Source organism: Solea solea, chromosome 2 (assembly GCF_958295425.1).
Source record: "Solea solea chromosome 2, fSolSol10.1, whole genome shotgun sequence".
Lineage (NCBI taxonomy): Eukaryota > Metazoa > Chordata > Actinopteri > Pleuronectiformes > Soleidae > Solea > Solea solea.
In genome coordinates, this window is record NC_081135.1 from 16402279 (window position 1) to 16421753 (window position 19475).

Genomic DNA, 19475 nt, shown 5'->3' on the forward strand with positions numbered 1-19475 from the left:
ACCAAGATAACATAAAAACATGTATCATATATATAGTAGTAACTAATAAATATAAAAAATATTCCTGAGAGATAACATTAAGTGTATTTTATTTAGTTAAGAATAACTTACAAAATAAAGGGTAAAATCAAAATGTGTATTTATTTTATAAAAATAACGTAATATATCATAATTTTAGTTCAAATCCCTGAAACTGCCATAAACTATTTTGACAGGAAATGGTCACACTTCACGCAAATCAAATCTGGTTTCGGGTACAAATCGGGTAATGACAGGCAGCACCTATCTGCGCCCGGGGAGCAATGGAGGATTGGTGCCTTGCTTAAGGGCACACAAGTCATTCACCAGCCACAGGATATGAACCATCAACCCTCCAGTTACAAGCCCAATTCCTTTCCTCTTGGCCATGAGCGACCACACAAGCAGCAGAGTAAAAACCTGGTGACACCAGACTAGAAAACCATCCCACTCACACACTGCCAGCCCAAGGAGGGTGGAGCCAGGAATCAAATCCACAACCTTCCACTTTACCTCCAGCAGGCGAACGTCAAGCCTCTTGAGGATCTCTGCGTTGTCAAACTGGGCATTGGTGGCTCTCACAGCTGTTTCTAAGATACCGGTCAGGTTGTGTTGGTACAAAGTGGTGGCAGGACGAACCAACTCTGGTCTGGAACAAAAATCATGATCATCAATGATGTCATCTGATACTATATTTGTGGCGTGTAGAAAGTAGCAGTAGTTATAACTAACTTGAGCAGGTCCATGAGATGTCTGATGAAGTCACCCTGGCCGAGCAGGAGGTATCTCCTCATCGCCTGAAGGTGTTCCAGCAGCAGGTAGTCGCGGTTGAGAACATTCAGCAGGTATTTGCTGGTGTCAAAGTATGCAGCATCGATCTTCTCCTGAAACGCCCCCTCCAGGTCAGACAGCAGCTCTGCAGCTACGAAAATCAGAATTAAATGTCTATTTATGCTTTAAAATATTAGATTTTGTAAAATGTCAAAGAGTAATTTATTAAGTAAATAGGGTGACTAGACTCAGGGAAAAGTGCAGGGCATACTAAAAGTTCACCTGTGTGCAAAAACCAAAAATGGTGTTTGCAAAAGATAAATAAAAATATAAATCCAGATTTATAAAACCGTGTGAACGAACACCTAGGGGCAAAAGAAGACTGATTATTTTCTCAATTAGATGTTTGGTCAGGGTTAGGGCTAACCCTGACCAAACATATGATTTTGCTTTTTTCCCAAACCTCAATTTAATGATGTTCTCAATTGTCTTCACAAACCAATATTGAGGTTTTTTTTTGTTATATGAGCAAAGAAGTCAGAAAATATTCACAGTTTAAAAGCTGAAAAATAGGAGAACTTGTAAGAAGACTAAGAAAATTGTAATTATGAACCAATTTTCCAAAAACAATTAATAAATCATAGTAACCATCAGTAAGAAATTGATGAGCACCATTGCACACCATCTTTTTTATTTTTTTTTTTACACAGCGATACCTCAGCCAGAAAAACGAACAGAAAGCAGAAAAACCTCTGTCAGAGCCTCTACCCACCCATGCAACATCTTAGAAATAGCCTGCCAGACCATGAAACCAGTGCTCTAATGTTTCTGTCTGCCACAGTTCAGCACCTTCACACAGTTGTTTTTTTCATACTAGAGATCCTCATGGAGAGGAGGAGGCAACTCTTCTCTCTCCACTCTCCCACAACAGGTCAAACAGTGAGGGATGGGAACACATATTCTGAGCCCTTCTCCACTGGTCAACCAAGGCCCGCTCCTGGTGTTGCGGTCCCTGTCTGCCCTCCCTGATCGCCTTCCCTATCAGGAGGACTGGATGTTCAGTACCTCAGCCAGTGACAAATGAGAGCACCACTGGACAGAGAGTTACTGAAAACAGCTCCTCAAACAGCCACATCCAAAGCCTGGACATTCAGATGACATTCAGAGTCCTCCAAGATTCCACTGACCTATAGAAAGGTGTGAGTTCAAAAAGGCCACAGTGGGAATCCAACAGAAATAGATGTTTATCCAGGCCAAGACCTGAAGATGAGCTGGGCAGGAGCTAGCCAACAGAGAGAGCAGCCATACAGCAGCTTCTGAGCAGCCTGTAATCTGAAGGCTGGGCCCAGCCAATGATGACCTGACCATAAGCCTCTACTTGTAACTGGTTTAAAGCTGGAGCTGAGTGATGATGCAGCTCTTGACCAGTAAAAGATCTGTGCAGCAGTTGCAGTTCTGTATAAAACGTTATAAGTGAGGCCCCCAGACCACTGCCACTGGACGATGATGGATAATTCAGTGTAATGCTGCCCTTCAACAAATACAGGAAAAGCTGAGTCCTACAGACTGAACTGAATCAATAGTGTACGGCTAAGTATACCTCCTTCCACTTCATAGTCAAAAGTAGGAGGAGGACAAGGCCACTGAACGGTAAGAGCATCGATCACTGCCAGTCCACTGGCCTACGTCAACACAACAATATCAATATGACGAGGACAAGCAGAAGAGGCTTCTTGTTAGTTAGTGACATCATAAGTCTGCTTTGATCAGAAACAAAGTTCGGATGATAGAATTGCGAGACAGAGAGTGAGTGAGACTGTAACAGAGCAGCCGATGCTCTCACCATCTTTAGGTGTGTCCGTGGACTTGGATGCCGACGTGATTTTGCCCGGCGGCGTTCTGTCATGACAGACCTGGTGCAGGAAGTTAATGGATTTTCCGATCAGCAGCACCTAGATGAGAGAGATGATAACGAGTAGAAGGCAGGAGATGATAGTTATATGTAAGGTATATGTATATTTTGGTAAAGTCAGTACCTCAGATTTATGATAATGAATTGGTGGGTGCGGTTTGTGATGCCTATTGTTAACGAAAAAGTGATATTGTGCAATCCCAACCACAAAATGTCAGAAAATGTTGATCAGTTTCCCAAACTTGGAAATCATGATGTTCTCAAACATTCTCCACACCGAAATGTACACAATTTTAATTAATTATTTCTTATGTGGAGAAAAGAAACCCATTTAAGAAGCTGACTCAGATTACATGTTTTAATTATAACACCCCCCCACCAAAAAACACTCAAATCGTTTTATCAGTTATCAAAAAAAGTTGACAATTAATTTCTAATCGATTAATAATCGATGAATCATTAAAGCTCTTGTGATTTTACCTTGCGGGCCTGGTCCATGGTGATGAATGAAGGAATCATAGATTTTCTGAGGGAGTACTTGTCGTGCCACAGTCTATCAGTCTTCACGTTGGGATCTGATGCTACAAAGAACTGCACACAAAAACAAATGCATAAGAGACATATACACTACCAGTCAAAAGTTTGGACAAACCTTCTCATTTAATGGTTTCTTTTTAAATATTTAAATATAGGAGATTTACATTGTAGATTCTCACTGAAGGCATCAAAACTATGAATGAACACACATGGAATTATGTAGTAAACAAAAAAATTTGAAATATCTCAAAACATGTTTTATATTTTAGATTCCTAAAGTAGCCACCCTTTGCTTTGTTGACAGCACTGCAAACCCTTGGCCTTCTCTCAATGAGCTTCATGATGTAGTCACCTGAAATGGTTTTCACTTCACAGGTGTACTTTGTCAGGGTTCATTTGTGGAATTTCTTGCCTTCTTAATGGGTTGGGAGCATCAGTTGTGTTGTGCAGAAGTCACGTTGGTACACAGCTGACAGCTCTATTTGACAACTGTTAGAATTCATATTATGGCAAGAACCAATCAGCTAATTAAAGAGAAACGACAGTCCATCATTACTTTGAGAAATGAAGGTCAGTCAGTCCGGAAAATTGCAAAAACTTTGAATGTGTCCCAAGTGCAGTCACAAAAACCATTAAGCGCTACGACGAAACTGGCTCACATGAGGACTGCCCCAGGAAAGAAAGACCAAGAGTCACCTCTGCTGCTTAGGGTTCATCCGAGTCACCAGCCTCAGAAATCGCAAGTTAACAGCACCTCAGATTAGAGCCCACATCAATGCCACACAGAGTTCTAGTAGCAGACACATCTCTACATCAACTGTTTAGAGGAGACTGTGTGAATCAGGCCTTTATGGTCAAATAGCTTTTAGAAAACACTACTAAGGAAAAGCAACAAGCAGAAGAGATTTGGTTGGGCCAAAAAACACAAGGAATGGACATTAGACCAGTGGAAATATGTGCTTTGGTTTGATGAGTCCAAATTTGAGATCGTTGGTTCCACCCGCCGTGTCTTTGTGCGACACAGAAAAGGTGAACGGATGGTCTCTACCTGCATGGTTCCCACCGTGAAGCATGGAGGAGGTGTGATGGTGTGGGGGTGCTTTGCTGGTGACACTGTTGGGGATTTATTCAAAATTGAAGGCACACTGAACCAGCATGGCTACCACAGCATCCTGCAGCATCCTGCAGCATCCTGCCATCCCATGTGGTTTGCGTTTAGTTGGGCCAGCATTTACTTTTCAAAAGGACAATGACCCCAAACACACCTCCAGGCTGTGTAAGGGCTATGTGGCAAAAGGGCCAACAAGTGCTCAGCATCTCTGGGAACTCCTTCAAGACTGTTGGAAAACCATTTCAGGTGACTACCTCATGAAACTCATCGAGAGAATGCCAAGAGCGTGCAAAGCAGTAATCAACGCCACAGGAAATCATTCCTGCCTGTGGCCATTAAGCTGTACAATTCCTCTGTATGATAAATAGGCTTATACTTCCTCTGTATATATTGTTAATATGGGGGGAGGGGGAAGTACAAGTTGTGAAGTATATTCTGGAAATGTTTAACTCTGTAAATGTATTCTTATTTTAATAGTATTCTTTAATTTTGTAATTTTATTCTTATGTTTACTCCTACTTCTTCTTATAGTTTGTAATTTTGTAATTTCCAAAAAAATTGCTGTTACAACATTCGTTACCTTTGTACACTGGAGCGCTGTGACGAAAGAATTTCCCGCAAGGGATTAATAAAGTATTTTCTATTCTATTCTATTCTATTCTAAAGCAAAGGGTGACTATTTTGAATCTAAAACATAAAACATGTTTTGAGTTATTTCACACTTTTTGGTTTACTACATAATTCCATATGTCTTCATTCATAGTTTTGATGCCTTCAGTGAGAATCTACAATGTAAATAGTCATGAAAATAAAGAAAAACCATTAAATGAGAAGGTGTGTCCAAACTTTTGACTGGTAGTGTAGTTCGATAAACAGTGGAAAGCTTATTCTGATGATATAAGGCAGCTAATTACCTTATTGATTGAAATTACACTGTCCATAGGAGGCCTTCAATTGAATAACAGGCATTAAAGTTCAGGGCTAATGACGACCAAGTTAAGAGAAAGTTTCATGGACAAACCGTGCCATCCATGAAAACATTTTTATCCACTGTCAGTTTCACTTAGATTGTCCATTTACTGCAGAGGCCAGTGCACAAGCTTCCACTGACTGTGCTGAACGCTGTGTGTAAATGGTCTGTATATACTGTATGTAGTGCTTTTCTAGTCTTCATGATCACTTAAAGCTGCTTTACACTACAGTTTTGCCATTCATCCATTCACTCACACATTCATACAGCGCATGTGCGGCACATTTTTCCATCACATCTTTAATACCCTAAATTTTGAATCTTACAAATTTTTCTACATGTACATTACAATACAAAGTAATAAATAAAATGATATGTCCTCCAATTCTGGAGATGTCCTCTCATGACCTAAGTGCAAAAACTACAGCTTTTTCCCCCCTCAGAAAGGTACTTGGGCTCTTTTCTGTACCAAACCAAAAGCAGGAGACCCAGAGCAGGAGAACTACTCTGGCTGCTATTCGCAGGAAAGCCGTGTATTGCATACTTATTTTAGACCATATTATGGTCTTCATATCATATCGTGTATCTGTATAACTTCCTGATTTTAAAGGCTGTTGATAATTATCATATTTATTATATTGAATACATTAGTGAAAAACACTAATCAAAATACATGGAATCGACAAAATTATCTTTTAAAAAAGTCACTTAAAACTAATTATTTGTGTTATAGAAAAACTCTACCATATTAATATGCAATTTTATTGTTTCTAACACATTTAAATGTCATTGAAACTATGGAGAGAAAAAACCCCAGTGTACAGCTTTATATTTTTATATCATAATATCCAGATATTATTTACAAGCCATATTGCCCAGCCTTACCTTTAAGCTTGACAGAAAAGTTGATATTGAATGATATGAAAAAGTATATTGCAAGAAGATTTTTTCCCATAATGCCCAGCCTCAAACATACAGTATGTATAAACTGTTTATTCTACAAAGTGTATTTATGAGCTGTGACAACTGTCCCTCCTGAAAGCTACAACATTTTTTTCTCTGCTTGGTCAGAGACAGCACTTAGGAAAGAAAAAAAAAAGAGTCCAGTGATGGACACATAAATACTGTGAGTGAGGGAAAAAGAGGGAGCAGGGAGAAGTAAAGGAGAAACATCCATCTCCAGGTTCTCCATTAAACCCCTCTCATCAGTTCTCATTTGAGAAGGCGTCCTGGCTCACCTCTCTTTATTTCTCTCCCTCCTTCTGAACTGTACATTTCTCATTGGGGTCAAACTTCAGAGGAAGAATGAGCAAAATATTCTGGTGGTCTGCAGGTGACTAAACAAAGTTCTGGTGTGGAACTACAGTTATAATATAAAAATGTAAGCTTGTTGTGGTGAATAAGAAGAGAATGAAAAGTAGAGTGTTTGGAAGGTGTTTCTTTCTATTGCATACTGTGATTAAAAAAGCATAGATCGTTGTGTAGCTTCCTGTGTGTTTAAAAGTGTTTCAAGCTGATTTTTACAGTTATTGCAAAAATATCATGATTTTAGAATTTTAGTCAAGACAATCATTAATTTCAAATCGCCTGCTATATCTCTCTAATTAAATACTGATAAAATCATACAGCTAACTTTAAGTTAAAGGGTTACATTAGTTACATGTTGTTTCACACTCTATTTGATCGGAGATGATTAGAACTAAAAAAAAAACTATGCTGTATTCAAGGTTGGCTCCACAGAAATCAGAATATGCCACTGTTGGACCTTGGATATTAGTGGAGCACAGAGCTTTCCAGAAACAGTTTGTGTCATCCAGGTTCTAATGAAATATGTCTAGGTCATTAGACAGATTAGGAAATGTATCAGCCCTGGCAAGCTGCTCGTCAGAACATGAGGAGGCATCTGGGTGCACTCATGGCTGTTGTTGCCTCTGTTCTCAGTACCAAGTTGTCTTTAATTCTTCAATCTTAACTCATTACTGTCTCACTGGTTTCCAAAGCCATGGCAAGTGAAAAACTACTACAATATCATCCCATGCCTAGAAAGTTCTCTATTTTATCTGGAGGATTTTCCTGAAAACACAAAGAATGAAAATACTAGAGAGAGGTTTGTACCTCGTGGTAGGTATCTTCTAGCTCTCCGTCATAGATCCACCTGTAGAGGAAGTTGAGGATGGGGTGTGACACCAGGCTGAGAATGTGTTGAACCAGCGCTCTCATCTGTGGGTCTCCCGTTTTCCCATATGCATGGACAGCTGAGGCCAACTCGCCTCCCTTTCGACCTGAGCAAATCCACATTAATACACAGTCACACTTTAAATTAGTGTTAACCCCTAATCACCTCCACACAATAACCCACCATCCACCTATGCCAGGGGTCTTCAACGTTTTCCAGTCCAAGGACCCCCAAACTGATGGAGAGATGGAGCGGGGACCCCCACTTATATATAGTGTATAAAAATATTTTTTATATTAAACTGGTCCTATAGTGCCATGTATAAATGTACCTTGTTATTGTGCATTCAATACTAAGATATTCAGATAATACACAGGTTCATATATTCAAGTGCAAGGTACAGTGAGTAGGGTGGCCATGCCACTGCCATTCATAAACATAACTGTAATTCATAAACATAACATAACACAATAAACTGATAGCTGCAAAGATCAACAATGTCTGTAAATTGCATGTAAACATGCATAAAAGCTATTCAAATTGTCATTTTTAAAACATAAATGTGGAAACGAAAATTAATGAAAACTGCGTGCTGCCTGTTACGTTACTCCAGCCTTTCAGTTTGCTTTTTTAACTTCTTAACTTTTATTATCTCTTTGTTCGTTCTTATTTTTTAACTGTAACTCTCTGAAGTCCTGTCCTCTCCAACGATGTTGTTTGAGAGAGTTTTTGTATTTTATTTCGTGTTTTAATGCCACTACCACCGGGACAAGCTGCCATTGTTTACTCCGGAGAACAGCTGATCGTGCTAATGCCGGCCGGTGTAGTGGCCAGACCAGCTGATTTACCACCTGAACTCTGGAGAAAACACACCAGGGATGCAGAGGAGGGAAGCAACGTCGGGAGAGGAAGGTGGAGACGGGACGGGTTTATGGAGAAGATTTAAGCGGAGTCTCCCCTCTCTTGTTATGGTCAGTGTACGGTCTCCTAGCAACAAGATGAACGACTAATGGCATTAACGCGGAGCCCCGCAGAGTACCCTGAGTTCATCTGTGTTTCACTGAGACATTACGGACCGTCCATGTCCTCCACACCGACCGGACGGACCGGTATTGTACCCGGTATTGTTGTGATTCCTCGTTGATGGGACAGGTGTTGTGAATGAACCGGTGCCGAGCTTGAAAGAGCTCCTATGTGTCGCGGAATGTGTGCATTGCTGACTGAAATACATCTTCTGCCTCCATTTATCTGTTCACTACAGGGTGTTGGATTTATGTTAATGTGTATTAAAAGACATTTCAATTTGTGGAAAAAAAACCTTTGTGACCCCCCTGCAGTACCTCCGCGGACCCCCCGTTGAAGACCTCTGACCTATGCGGTGTTTCCATCGAGTGGTGCAATTTGGTTTGGTACAGTACAGTACCATTTTGCGTTTATTTACATTAGGAATAGTACCGACAATAAATAATAAATTTCAATTTTTTTGGCACCTTTCCCTTGGGGTACCAGAGTACGGGGGTCAGCTGACTGAGTACTGCTTTCTGCGTTTTCATGTCGTCGCTCATAGTCACACATTGCGGTTCTTAGTCGAAACGCAAGTCTGATCCAGGATTTTACCATTGCAAATTGTACCATACCAAACTGAACCGTGACATGATGGAAACACAGTTCTACAGCTGTAGAGTAGTGCAACACACCTTGGCAGAAGTCAACAAGAGCGGCCAACGTTTTCAGCCGGACTTTGGGGTCATACATCCAAACCAGCAGCCTCCTGAGAGTCAGGCTGCTCTCTGTGCACACGGTTACACCTTGGTCGTCCTCTACCTGTAGCTACAATGCACAGACACAATAACAAGCAGAAAATGACATGGGAGTGACATGAGAGCATCTTCTTAGGATGATATTTTGCTTTTTCCTCAAAGTTGCCATAAGTATATTATTTTATCTTTCTTTGTTGGTAATGGTAGAAAACAGGGAACAGGTATAAACTTCTACAGAATTATAGCCAGGAGTCTGGAAAGGGTGTAGAGGAAAGGAACTGGGCTCATAACCGGAAGGTCGCTGGTTCCCGGGATGGGCCAAGGGCTTCTGGCACAACCCCTGGCACACTTCTGGCAGGGCACACACACCTTGGTTGACATCAAAGTCAATGACTTTTCAAAGAATTTGCAGGACCAATTCCCTCAAATTCAAGGACCGAATGTGCAGACACAGCTTAAATAAAGTTTAAATAAAAGCTTAAATAAAACTTTTATTTATTTGTAGCAAGCTCTGCATCTGGCCAAGTGATTGTCCTTGGGATCTTGGGCAAGCCAGTCTTTGTCATTTTTTGGTGAGCCTCTTTTGGGGCATCATGTCTCTTAAGTTTAAGTGCTCATTGTTCTGCATGGAATCTCATGTCAACACTGGAGAGAGAATGTGTACCGTGCCCACAACACCGCTTGTAATTACGACTCAATGTTTGTTCTGTGTAGATCTAGTCTATAAACATCAAGCAATTCATTGCACATGTAACAGAGGGTGGTGTCATAACAAACAAAGACAGATCAGGTGGGAAACATTTAGATATCAACTTAACTTCTTTCTTGCACAAAATTCAAGCACTTTCATTGACCCAAGTCTATTGAGCGTGATTCTCAAAACTTGCAAGGGCCCTGGATTTTTTTTTTCATATTCACAAACGTTCAAGCATTTCAAGGACCTATGGGAACCCTGTGATTGTTTTCTTTTTTTAGGAGATTCTGAGGTTGGCAAAAACAACATCCTTGCCAGACGTGTTTACAGAGTCTGGTAGACTTGATTGGGTTCACCAAGGCTAACAAATTTGAGATCTTGATAACAGGCTATTACCTGAGAGTGGAGGACAGACAACAGTCTGTAGTACTCCTTTAGTTCCTGGTGGAGTGAAGCACAGAAGCTCTGAGGACAGATGTAAATGATAAAGCATATTAATAGAGGAAATGAATAGCTTGAAAAAAATCCAAAGGCACATCCAAAGGCAACAATAATATATATGGAAAGAGGAGAATCACCTGTCCAACCAACCCAAAGGCCCGGTCTAAGCTTCTAGCATCAGTGTACTTCCTGACTTTGTTGTGTAGCCAGCCAAGTTCAGCCAGTCTGCTGCTGGTGCCCTTCAGGGATTTACACACCAACACCTGTGAAGACAGAGCTCACATTACAATATGTACTGCTTTATTATTGACTATCTGTCCATATTCAGTGAACAATCCATTTGGTGATATAGGTCTGGTGTGTCACTTTTAATCCAAAATTTGGATCTGCCAGTGCAAATGTGTTGTTAAAAGGCCTAAAATGACTGTATCGGACGGATAATGGTGTCAGCAGTTACTCAAGTTTGTGATATCGGTATCGGGCAGAAAGAAGAGGTATCGTGCCTACCACCAAAACATCTGAAAAGCAACAAGTGGAAGAATTTCTGGTTGTTCCTTATCATAGACAAAGCAACCAACCTTTCTGCAGACTCAGCTGTTAGGTAAGCAGTTAATCCCACCCAAGTCAGTGGAGGAGGCACAGGCAAGCAGTGCAACCTCAGGTGAGCATGTGTGCATGGGGTGCAGAATTATCTGAATAAAGTGTGTCATAGCATACTATTTATTCAAGCATGATTTTTGGAAAAAGTGAGAGCGCTAACAATGCAAACAAAGAAGAATGTCTCCCGCATATGCACCCAATGCATAAACTTACTGAAAAGGAGGAGGAAACAGCAGAGAAGAGAGAGTTGTGAAAGACTGTTTGCATCCTTTATGGTATGGGAAGGCCACCGCAGTTCCCAGATGCGCTTAGAACATTGAATTGCATGCTGCAGATGTGACTAGGAATGACAGATAATATCGGCCCAATATTAATTATTATTGTAATATCGGTTCATATCGGTATCGGTTTATCTGTCGATAAAGAAAACCTGATATAGTAATTCCCTTATTTCGCAATATCCTACGATAGATAGATATTATGGCCTCTTAAGTTGCGGTGAGCAATAAAAGAGTAGGGAGAATTAAACTGAACAGGAAATTCCTTCTATTTTGACATTCACATAATTGCACAAGACACCACATCCAGTGAATACCCAGAGCGTCATTAACTGCATGAACACTCTAACTCAACACAAAAGTAGCAGTAATCTAGTTAAAACACTGTATGAAAACAGTACAACAATGATTACTGCACCATGCCTGCACACATATATTGCATTTCGTTCACTTAGAACACATTTATGCTTAACAAACTCAAGGCGTGCATCATACCCGGAAAGTGTTCTCGCTCCACCCGTTTTACTCGCGTATCCCAGAATGCATTTCGCTGGAACATAGCGGCAGAGAAAAGAAATATATACCTGAAATAAATATTTGTCTGTGTCCCGGAACGCAGTTTTAAGATCACTTGAGATGAGGTGAGAAATTAGTCATTTACAGTTTGACAGCGACTTTGTTAGATCGGCCTGTCCTGTCATTAAATGCTTGGTGTGATTGATAGATTTGTTGTTGATGCGTTATTTTTTTTTTTTAATGTTTCTACTCTACACTGCTGTAATATATAATAAAAATAAATTAAGTTAACATTTAAAATGACAAATAATATCAATAAATATATATGCATTTATTAAAAGTGTTTGACATGTTAATTTCTCAACACTCTGTATGTGGCGGTAATGAGGCTTAAGCACTTGGCACCAACAGAAGATACATGGTGTGACCTAAAATTAGTTTTGTGGGAAAAAAGCCTGTATATATCGGTTGATATCGGAATCGGAAATTGAGTGTTGGATAATATTGGCATATCGGTAAAAAAGCCAATATCGGCCATCCCTAGATGTAACTTAGCCTCTATTGAGGGCATTTATAAAAACATTTAAATAATTAAATAAAGGAATTTTGGGGGGGAACAATAGCATTTTACTAATATCAAATTTTAAAATTTTATGACATTATGATCCATTGTGCAGCTTGTGGTACCAATCTGCAGTGAAAATAATAACCCTGATTGTTCAGATAAGACAGACAAAATATGACATGGCCTCCATCACTCACAACGCAAGATTTGTTTTCTGGCAGAGAATGATTTCACATTTAATGATGCATTAAAGTTTTATCTGTTTAACTAAACCTCTTATCCAGGGAGAAGTGAAGGGTGCAAAGTATCTCCATCCTTGACTCATTTATCTCCGGTCTCACTCGACTCTCAGATTGACTTGCGAGTCTATGTTTAGCGCCACAGAGAGCATACGGGTAACAAGTTACATCTGAGGCCCTTACTATTGACAATGTGAGAGCAGGGGATAAAAGAAATTGACAGGATGGAGAAAAGAAAAGAGAAAAGAAGAGGTCGATGTGGCTCAGCAGCAAAGAGCTTCATATTGATTTAAAATCAACAACAATAGCCTTGATATTATGTTATCTACCAGAATATGGGGTGACCATTACTTCATCTCAATCAAGTAATATGGGAGAGTTTCCGGGCTTCAGTCTGGCAGCTCCACATATTCCCGCCCCCAAAATATTTTTCCCCTTTTTAAGTATCTGCATTTTAGACTTTTTAGAATCGGCATCGGCAGACCCTGGCCCCAATGGTGCCTCATGTGGAGACACAGAAAAGTGCCCTGCATGGAGGCTTCACAGCCATAGCTCCTAATGGCTAGTAGTAGTAGCAAGTAAAGTAAAAATGATGAGTTAGTTTAAAGATTCAAAGAAACGGCACTCAAACTCAAATGGTGCGTCACTGCTAATTTCTAGTTGGATATTCCACACACTAGGGATGTAACGATTACCGCTATGACGATAAACCGCGGTAAAATTCCCGACGGTTAGTACTACCGTTTCAAATTTCAATTATCGTGAAATCCGTGATTGATTACCGCAACTGATTACCGAAAAACTCACAGTGATACTGCTCTTTTCCTGGAGAAGCAGCAGCTCCTGAACGGCACTCACTCAGAAGCGGCCGTGCATGCGCAGTTTCCACTGTCTATCCTGTGACAACACGGCTGAAGCCACCTGCGCTCCAGAGATTTCCCCCCCAGTAATAAAACAAGATCCGAAGTCGGGGCATATTTTGTATTTTTAAAGGATGTTGACGGTAAAATAATTGAAGACAATCAACCCTTGTGCAGAAAATGCAAAAAAAAAAAAACTCTGTGAAGGGGGTAACACTTCTAATTTGATGAGCCATCTCCGTGACCACCACCCACAACTTTTCAGCGAGTGTAATGTAAGTCAACAAAAACGGGATTTCAGAATAGTGGGAAATGTCATGGTTTGTCTGTAAAACGTTCCTATTTTCTCAATAAAGGAAACCTAAATTAAGTGTTACCTAACGTTACCGTAGCAGAGCAAAATGTGTTTGTTTCTGTGTTTATTTTATTTTATTTTTATGCTGTGTACAACCACTGCTACTTAATTATTATCCGAGGACCTGTGTGTGTGTGCGCGCGTCAGTCAGTCAGTCAGATGATAATTAATAATAATAATTCCTTCAATTACAATAGGTCCTTGCACACTGTGTGAGTGCTCGGTCCCTAATAATAATAATAATAATAATAATAATCATCATATAATATAAAATATATTTTTTTTGTGTGTGTTCAGTACTTTTTGAACACATCCAACAATACCGTGATAATATTGATAACCGTGATAAATTTGGAGCAATAACCGTGATATTAAATTTTCATATCGTTACATCTCTACCACACACTCACTCATATTCAACATCCGTCCTTTCAAACTAACCTCACTGCAGTCATTATAAGGGAGAAAAAAGCTAGACCAACATATAGTTTAAATTACATTTCTACATTATATGTCTTTTTGTCAGAGAGCAATTCCACACTCCAGCACTAATATAAATAATGCGGAATTCCTGGTGTGATGACCTTAAAAGAGCAGCAACAAGCTGCATTCAAGTTCATGGTCACTTTTGCAAACGTGGACTGCAAACGTGCAGTCCACAATATAAGGTCATTGGATCATTGGTATGGAAATACTTAATTTCTTTATTACGGCAATCATTTATTGAATGATGTTCAGTTTTGCATCTTTTTTTTCCCACATATATTTTTTCACATATATTTATATTGGATACACAATGCAGAACACATTGGAGATCTTATCCTAATAAACACGTTGCAAAAACAGCGTACGGAATCATGGAACAAGTGGGCAATGTGTATGATCTAAAGTCATGACGTGTGTACAAGGCTCGACAATGTAAGTGTTTAACTTGCTTTTGTGTGTAAAAATGTACGACTTTATGCACAGGGTTCTGTCTCATTTTTTTCAACGTGATTTTAAGTCGTGACATATCATAATCATTCATTCATCTTCCAGCTCTCGAACGCACACAATTTTTTTAATATGCTTTTTCTATTTTTTGATATTAGGAAAAAAGTCAGTGTCAAGCCCTGGTGTATTAAAAGCTTCACATAGATCAGGTACCTTGCTGTCTATTTTGTAGCAATTCTCTTGGGCACTCATCTTGATGAACTTGCCATCAATTCCCTGGAAGACGTAGAGGATGTCCCGCACCAGGGCCGCCTCACTTACTTCTCCTACACCAACAGAAGACAAATACAGAGTTTATTGTGCATTAAAAATACAGACTGTCCTCTCAGCTTGATATATATAGAGGTAAGATGATAATGAATGTAAAGATATTTGTACATGTGCTACATCCTCTATATTGATCTATGTCTGGCTTTAGAAAGGTCTCATTGTCGTATTTGCCCTCAACGATTGACCGTTTTGACTCTCAGACAACAAAACACACTCATGATGTTGTGGTCAGCCTGTAATCTGCACTGACTACAGCCTTAATAACATTATGGGTTTACTCCTGTAACTCAGCACCTGTGTCACCATCTCGACGAGGACGGACCACTCTGGTGGAGGGAGCTGCAGGTCCGAGGGGCAGTCGGTTGGTCAGTGGGGCTAAAGCCGATGAAGGGGAGGAGCTAATGGGAAGAGCCCAGGCCAGCCGGGAGCCCAGAGGTTGAGCTACAGACTGAGGGGGTTGCCTAACAAAGAAAAAGAAAAAACACATATACACATTTCCAATTAGTTACAAGTTGTGACCAACATCCTGCTGCCATTCAGTCTTTTCCCAAAGATGATGTGAGATTCTGGAAAGAATTTCAAACATGGACAAACTACATTTTTTTTTTTAACTCAAGGGGGAATCCTTTCCACTGCTACACCAATAAAAGCATGCTAATGCTGCGTACCATTTACATCAGAAGTCGGAAATGTCACACCTGAGTGTATCGTGTTCTAGCTGAGAAGTCGGAAAAACCCATGGAAAAACCCAACATATGTAGGGCTAGCCATTGTCATATATATATATATATATATCAGGGGTCGCATTAACCGAATAACGAAAAATCTGAGAGCTATCCATCATTTTGACAGATTGCAATTCACACCCCTAAAAACTATGTTGATAAAAGAGGTGAAAAAAGAGGGATAGATGCAGATGAAGGACAAACTCAGCCCTTGGCCTCAGCGGAGCGAGGAAGCGGCAGTAAGGAGGTTAGGCGAGTTCAGTGGGAGCGGGAGTTCTCCTGGCTGAGGAGGGCGGTTTAGAAAAATGTTGTGCGACAAAATAAAGATTCCCATCGGAGAATCTGAGCATAATTTCTGACCTGGACACCGTACTCAATGCATCTCGCCCGGTGCAGCTGATCCACTGGTGCAGAAGGAGCGCATGTTGCGGGATTTCCTACCACGCGCAACTACGCGCAAGCAGGCACGCGATTTAAGTCCATGTGGATCAGGAGGAAGGTGTAAGACTGTGCATTTAGGCCACAGGTGAACTGTTCATATTCCACTGCAATATGAACAATGCAATTGAATATGTCATTATTATCATTTATGTCAAAATGACAGACAACGAAAAAGTCTAGCGCAACCTCTGATATATATACATATATATATATACATACATACATATATATACATATACACATATACATACATACACATATATATATGTCTATGTACTGTATATATTTACTGTACATTTACTGTGGAAAAAAATTACAGATGTGCTTCTAAGTAGCAGTGTTTGTATGGAGGCAGCCACTCACTGCATATTTTGCCAACCTGGTCAGGCTGTCCACTGTAAACACCATCCTGCGACAACATGATATTCTCCCACCTCACTCCACCATCTGCTCAACACCCTCATGAGCTTTTTTGACACCAAAATCTACCCAGCCTCCAATCATGACATCTTTTCTCCATTTTCTTGTTTTCACTCCCAATTGCTGCCGATATCTGTTGGTATAATTCAAAAATGAAGACCTATCGGTCAGCTTGATCCACTTGCTACTCACCTGGTCAAAGCCTGTCTTCCTTCTCTGTCCTCTTTAATAACTGCTAACATTTCTCAATTCTGGTCTTGTTCCATCTTTCAAAACAGCTGCAATAACCCCTTTACTTAAAAAGCATGGCACTGACCCCAATAACCTCTGCAATTTCCAACCAACCAAAACCAATTTTCCTACCATTTCTTTAAAAAAAATCTTGAAAGAGTAGTTGCAGCTCAAGTTCAGACACACCTCTCTGACATTTTGTTTGAAACATTCCAGTGTGGTTTCCATCCCCTTCACAGCACTGAGACTGCCTGGATCTGGAACTCACAAACGATTTTCTGATGGCTGCCGACTCTAGACTCCTAACTATATTTATCCTGTTTGAATTAAGTGCAGCCTTCGGCATCATATCATCATACTCTAGTGCCCTAGTACTCTCTGATCTGCCATTGCACTATTTAGTATTTGAAGGAGACCTCTTCTTCCCTGACCCTCTTTTTGGGGTCCCTGCTCGAAAATGACATGCCCGAACTAAATAGAGTATATCACTGCAGTTACAAGCTCTATGTGAATTATATTGGTATCAAAATAAAGATAACACTTGTGAGATTCAGTTTCAGTGTAGATGCCAATGTGTCAGAGTAAATGCAGATGGAACCCAGCCTAAATTAAGTCTAAAAAAAGATTGCATTTTAAAGTAAATATCACCTTTAAAATATGCAGTAGGAGATTAAAAACTTAAGGAAGTCACATAACAAATTGATAGTTGTGCAAACTCTGATGCTGCTGGAGTGAAGCAGAGTAAAATGACAGAGGTTTGAGGTATTAAAGACATGCCTATGCGTCTTCTACTTTGGCAAAGTTTTGCACAGTTTGGCACAGTTTGGCACCATTTGAGATTTCTTAGGTACCATATTATTAAACTATTGGTCTAAAAAAAACTTGTTTTGAATAAAAAAAATAAAAAAAACTACCCACATATCATACATTACCCTATTCAAATAAAACCAATAACACAATTATTATATTTGTGTCTAACATGAATAGATTTACTGAAAATTGCAAACATAATAAAAACTGTAACAATAATAATAACAATAATAGCAAGAATAACCTGAACAATCCACAATGAACTACTTATAATATTTACAATGTTCCCATTACACAATATTTACAACCTTCACGTATATCACAGTAATTATATTTGCAAAGAAAAATTTGCTTGTGACTTGATGCTCTCTGTGCACTCTGGAGCGTAAAGATTACTCACTGACTCTGCAGCGTTTTCAGTTACATTGGGCAATTTCGGTGGTTGATACATGGTTTTAATTCTCTGAACCAACAGAACCAGGCTCTAGTCTTCAAATGCGTGTCAATCACTCCATTAGTGTTTCAAAAGGACTCAAATGCCTAGGACTCAAATTGATGGACGATCTAATGCCGCTCTGGAATGACCAATCAGACTGGGAATAGTCCCCAAAGCATGCTAGGTGGTGCAGTTCTTCATTTGAAGCGGTTTTATTCCAGTTACACATCAGCTTGTTTGTGAATCCATTCTCTGAACCATAACTGCCACACAAACAGAATACCCATAAGTCTTTGCATTTCAGCCAACACAGGAAGCTACAATATTTTCCCTTCACCCAACTGCAGAGGTAATTTAGTCTCTTGTGTTTGCATACTTTTTTTCTTCATTGTTGTGCAAAATAAATAAACAAGAAATTACTGTATAGTTGGAAAGGGTACTAGCAGGATACTAGGATGTCAAGAAGGTAGCAGCTTATTCTCCCAACTGTTTTAGTTATTACTCATATCAGGGGTTTTAATGTTTTTGCCGATATCCAAAATTATTCAGTTTTAATGATTTCTTTGTTACATGGAACAAAGAAACCAGAAAATATTTACTTTTAGGAAGCTAAATCGTGATAATGACTAAAAAAAACAAACACTCAAACCGATAGTTGACGATTCACTTAGTAATCGATTAATTGTTGCAGCCCTATTTAATAGTGCCTTCAGTGACTAGCGATGTATACGTAAACCCACATACACATCTGTGATCATGACTCCTCTCAACATGATCAACGACACTATCAGACCTTTTTAAAGTTTGGAGTGAGGACGTGGCCTTTCACAATTCAAAGGGGAGCCTGAACAGCTCAATGGTCTTTTGCAAATGAAGGTCTCCTGCATTATTAATATGGACAAATGGAATTAAATGGCCTTTGGATGCCTCGTAAAACAGATTTAAAGGATGTCAGGTTGGAGGTTTGTGATAATTGATGTTACTTTAATCTCGCACCAAGTGTTTTTTTTACGAGAACAAAAACAAAACAGCAGCTTTCAGGGTAAAACAGCTTAAAAACAGTAGATTAAATGCAATGATTACAACCTGAGAAAGAAAATAGTGTTGTGTGTGGGATTTATAAATGAAAATTCTCACCCGGCCAGCAACGACTGTGGCGTTGGTGAGGGTCCGTTTAGTGTGTACACTCCCAGACTGGAGATTCCACTGGTTCCAACACTGGCCGTCAACCCACCACTTCTGTCCCCATAGCCCAGCGCCAGGCTCTGGGGCCGGGTGCAGTAGAATGGGGTAGAGTGGGAGTCCCTGGGGAGGGCCTGGGCAAAGAGAGCCCCATAGTTGCCAAC

The 19475-nt window shown here is 39.9% G+C and overlaps 1 protein-coding gene across 2 annotated transcripts in view; it reads right to left on the reverse strand.

Moving 5' to 3' along the window:
• tubgcp3 (tubulin gamma complex component 3) overlaps positions 1 to 19475 on the reverse strand; it is a 38321-nt gene that overhangs the window by 8598 nt on the left and 10248 nt on the right. For both annotated transcript variants that reach the window (XM_058617301.1, XM_058617309.1), the window contains exons 5-15: positions 19267 to 19475; positions 15361 to 15527; positions 14950 to 15062; positions 10528 to 10653; positions 10346 to 10414; positions 9193 to 9325; positions 7435 to 7601; positions 3182 to 3292; positions 2633 to 2741; positions 751 to 940; positions 532 to 667 (exon numbers count right to left, since the gene is read on the reverse strand). In XM_058617301.1, coding sequence (XP_058473284.1) covers positions 532 to 667; positions 751 to 940; positions 2633 to 2741; positions 3182 to 3292; positions 7435 to 7601; positions 9193 to 9325; positions 10346 to 10414; positions 10528 to 10653; positions 14950 to 15062; positions 15361 to 15527; positions 19267 to 19475 — 1530 coding nt within the window. The remainder of the gene's footprint in view (positions 1 to 531; positions 668 to 750; positions 941 to 2632; positions 2742 to 3181; positions 3293 to 7434; positions 7602 to 9192; positions 9326 to 10345; positions 10415 to 10527; positions 10654 to 14949; positions 15063 to 15360; positions 15528 to 19266) is intronic.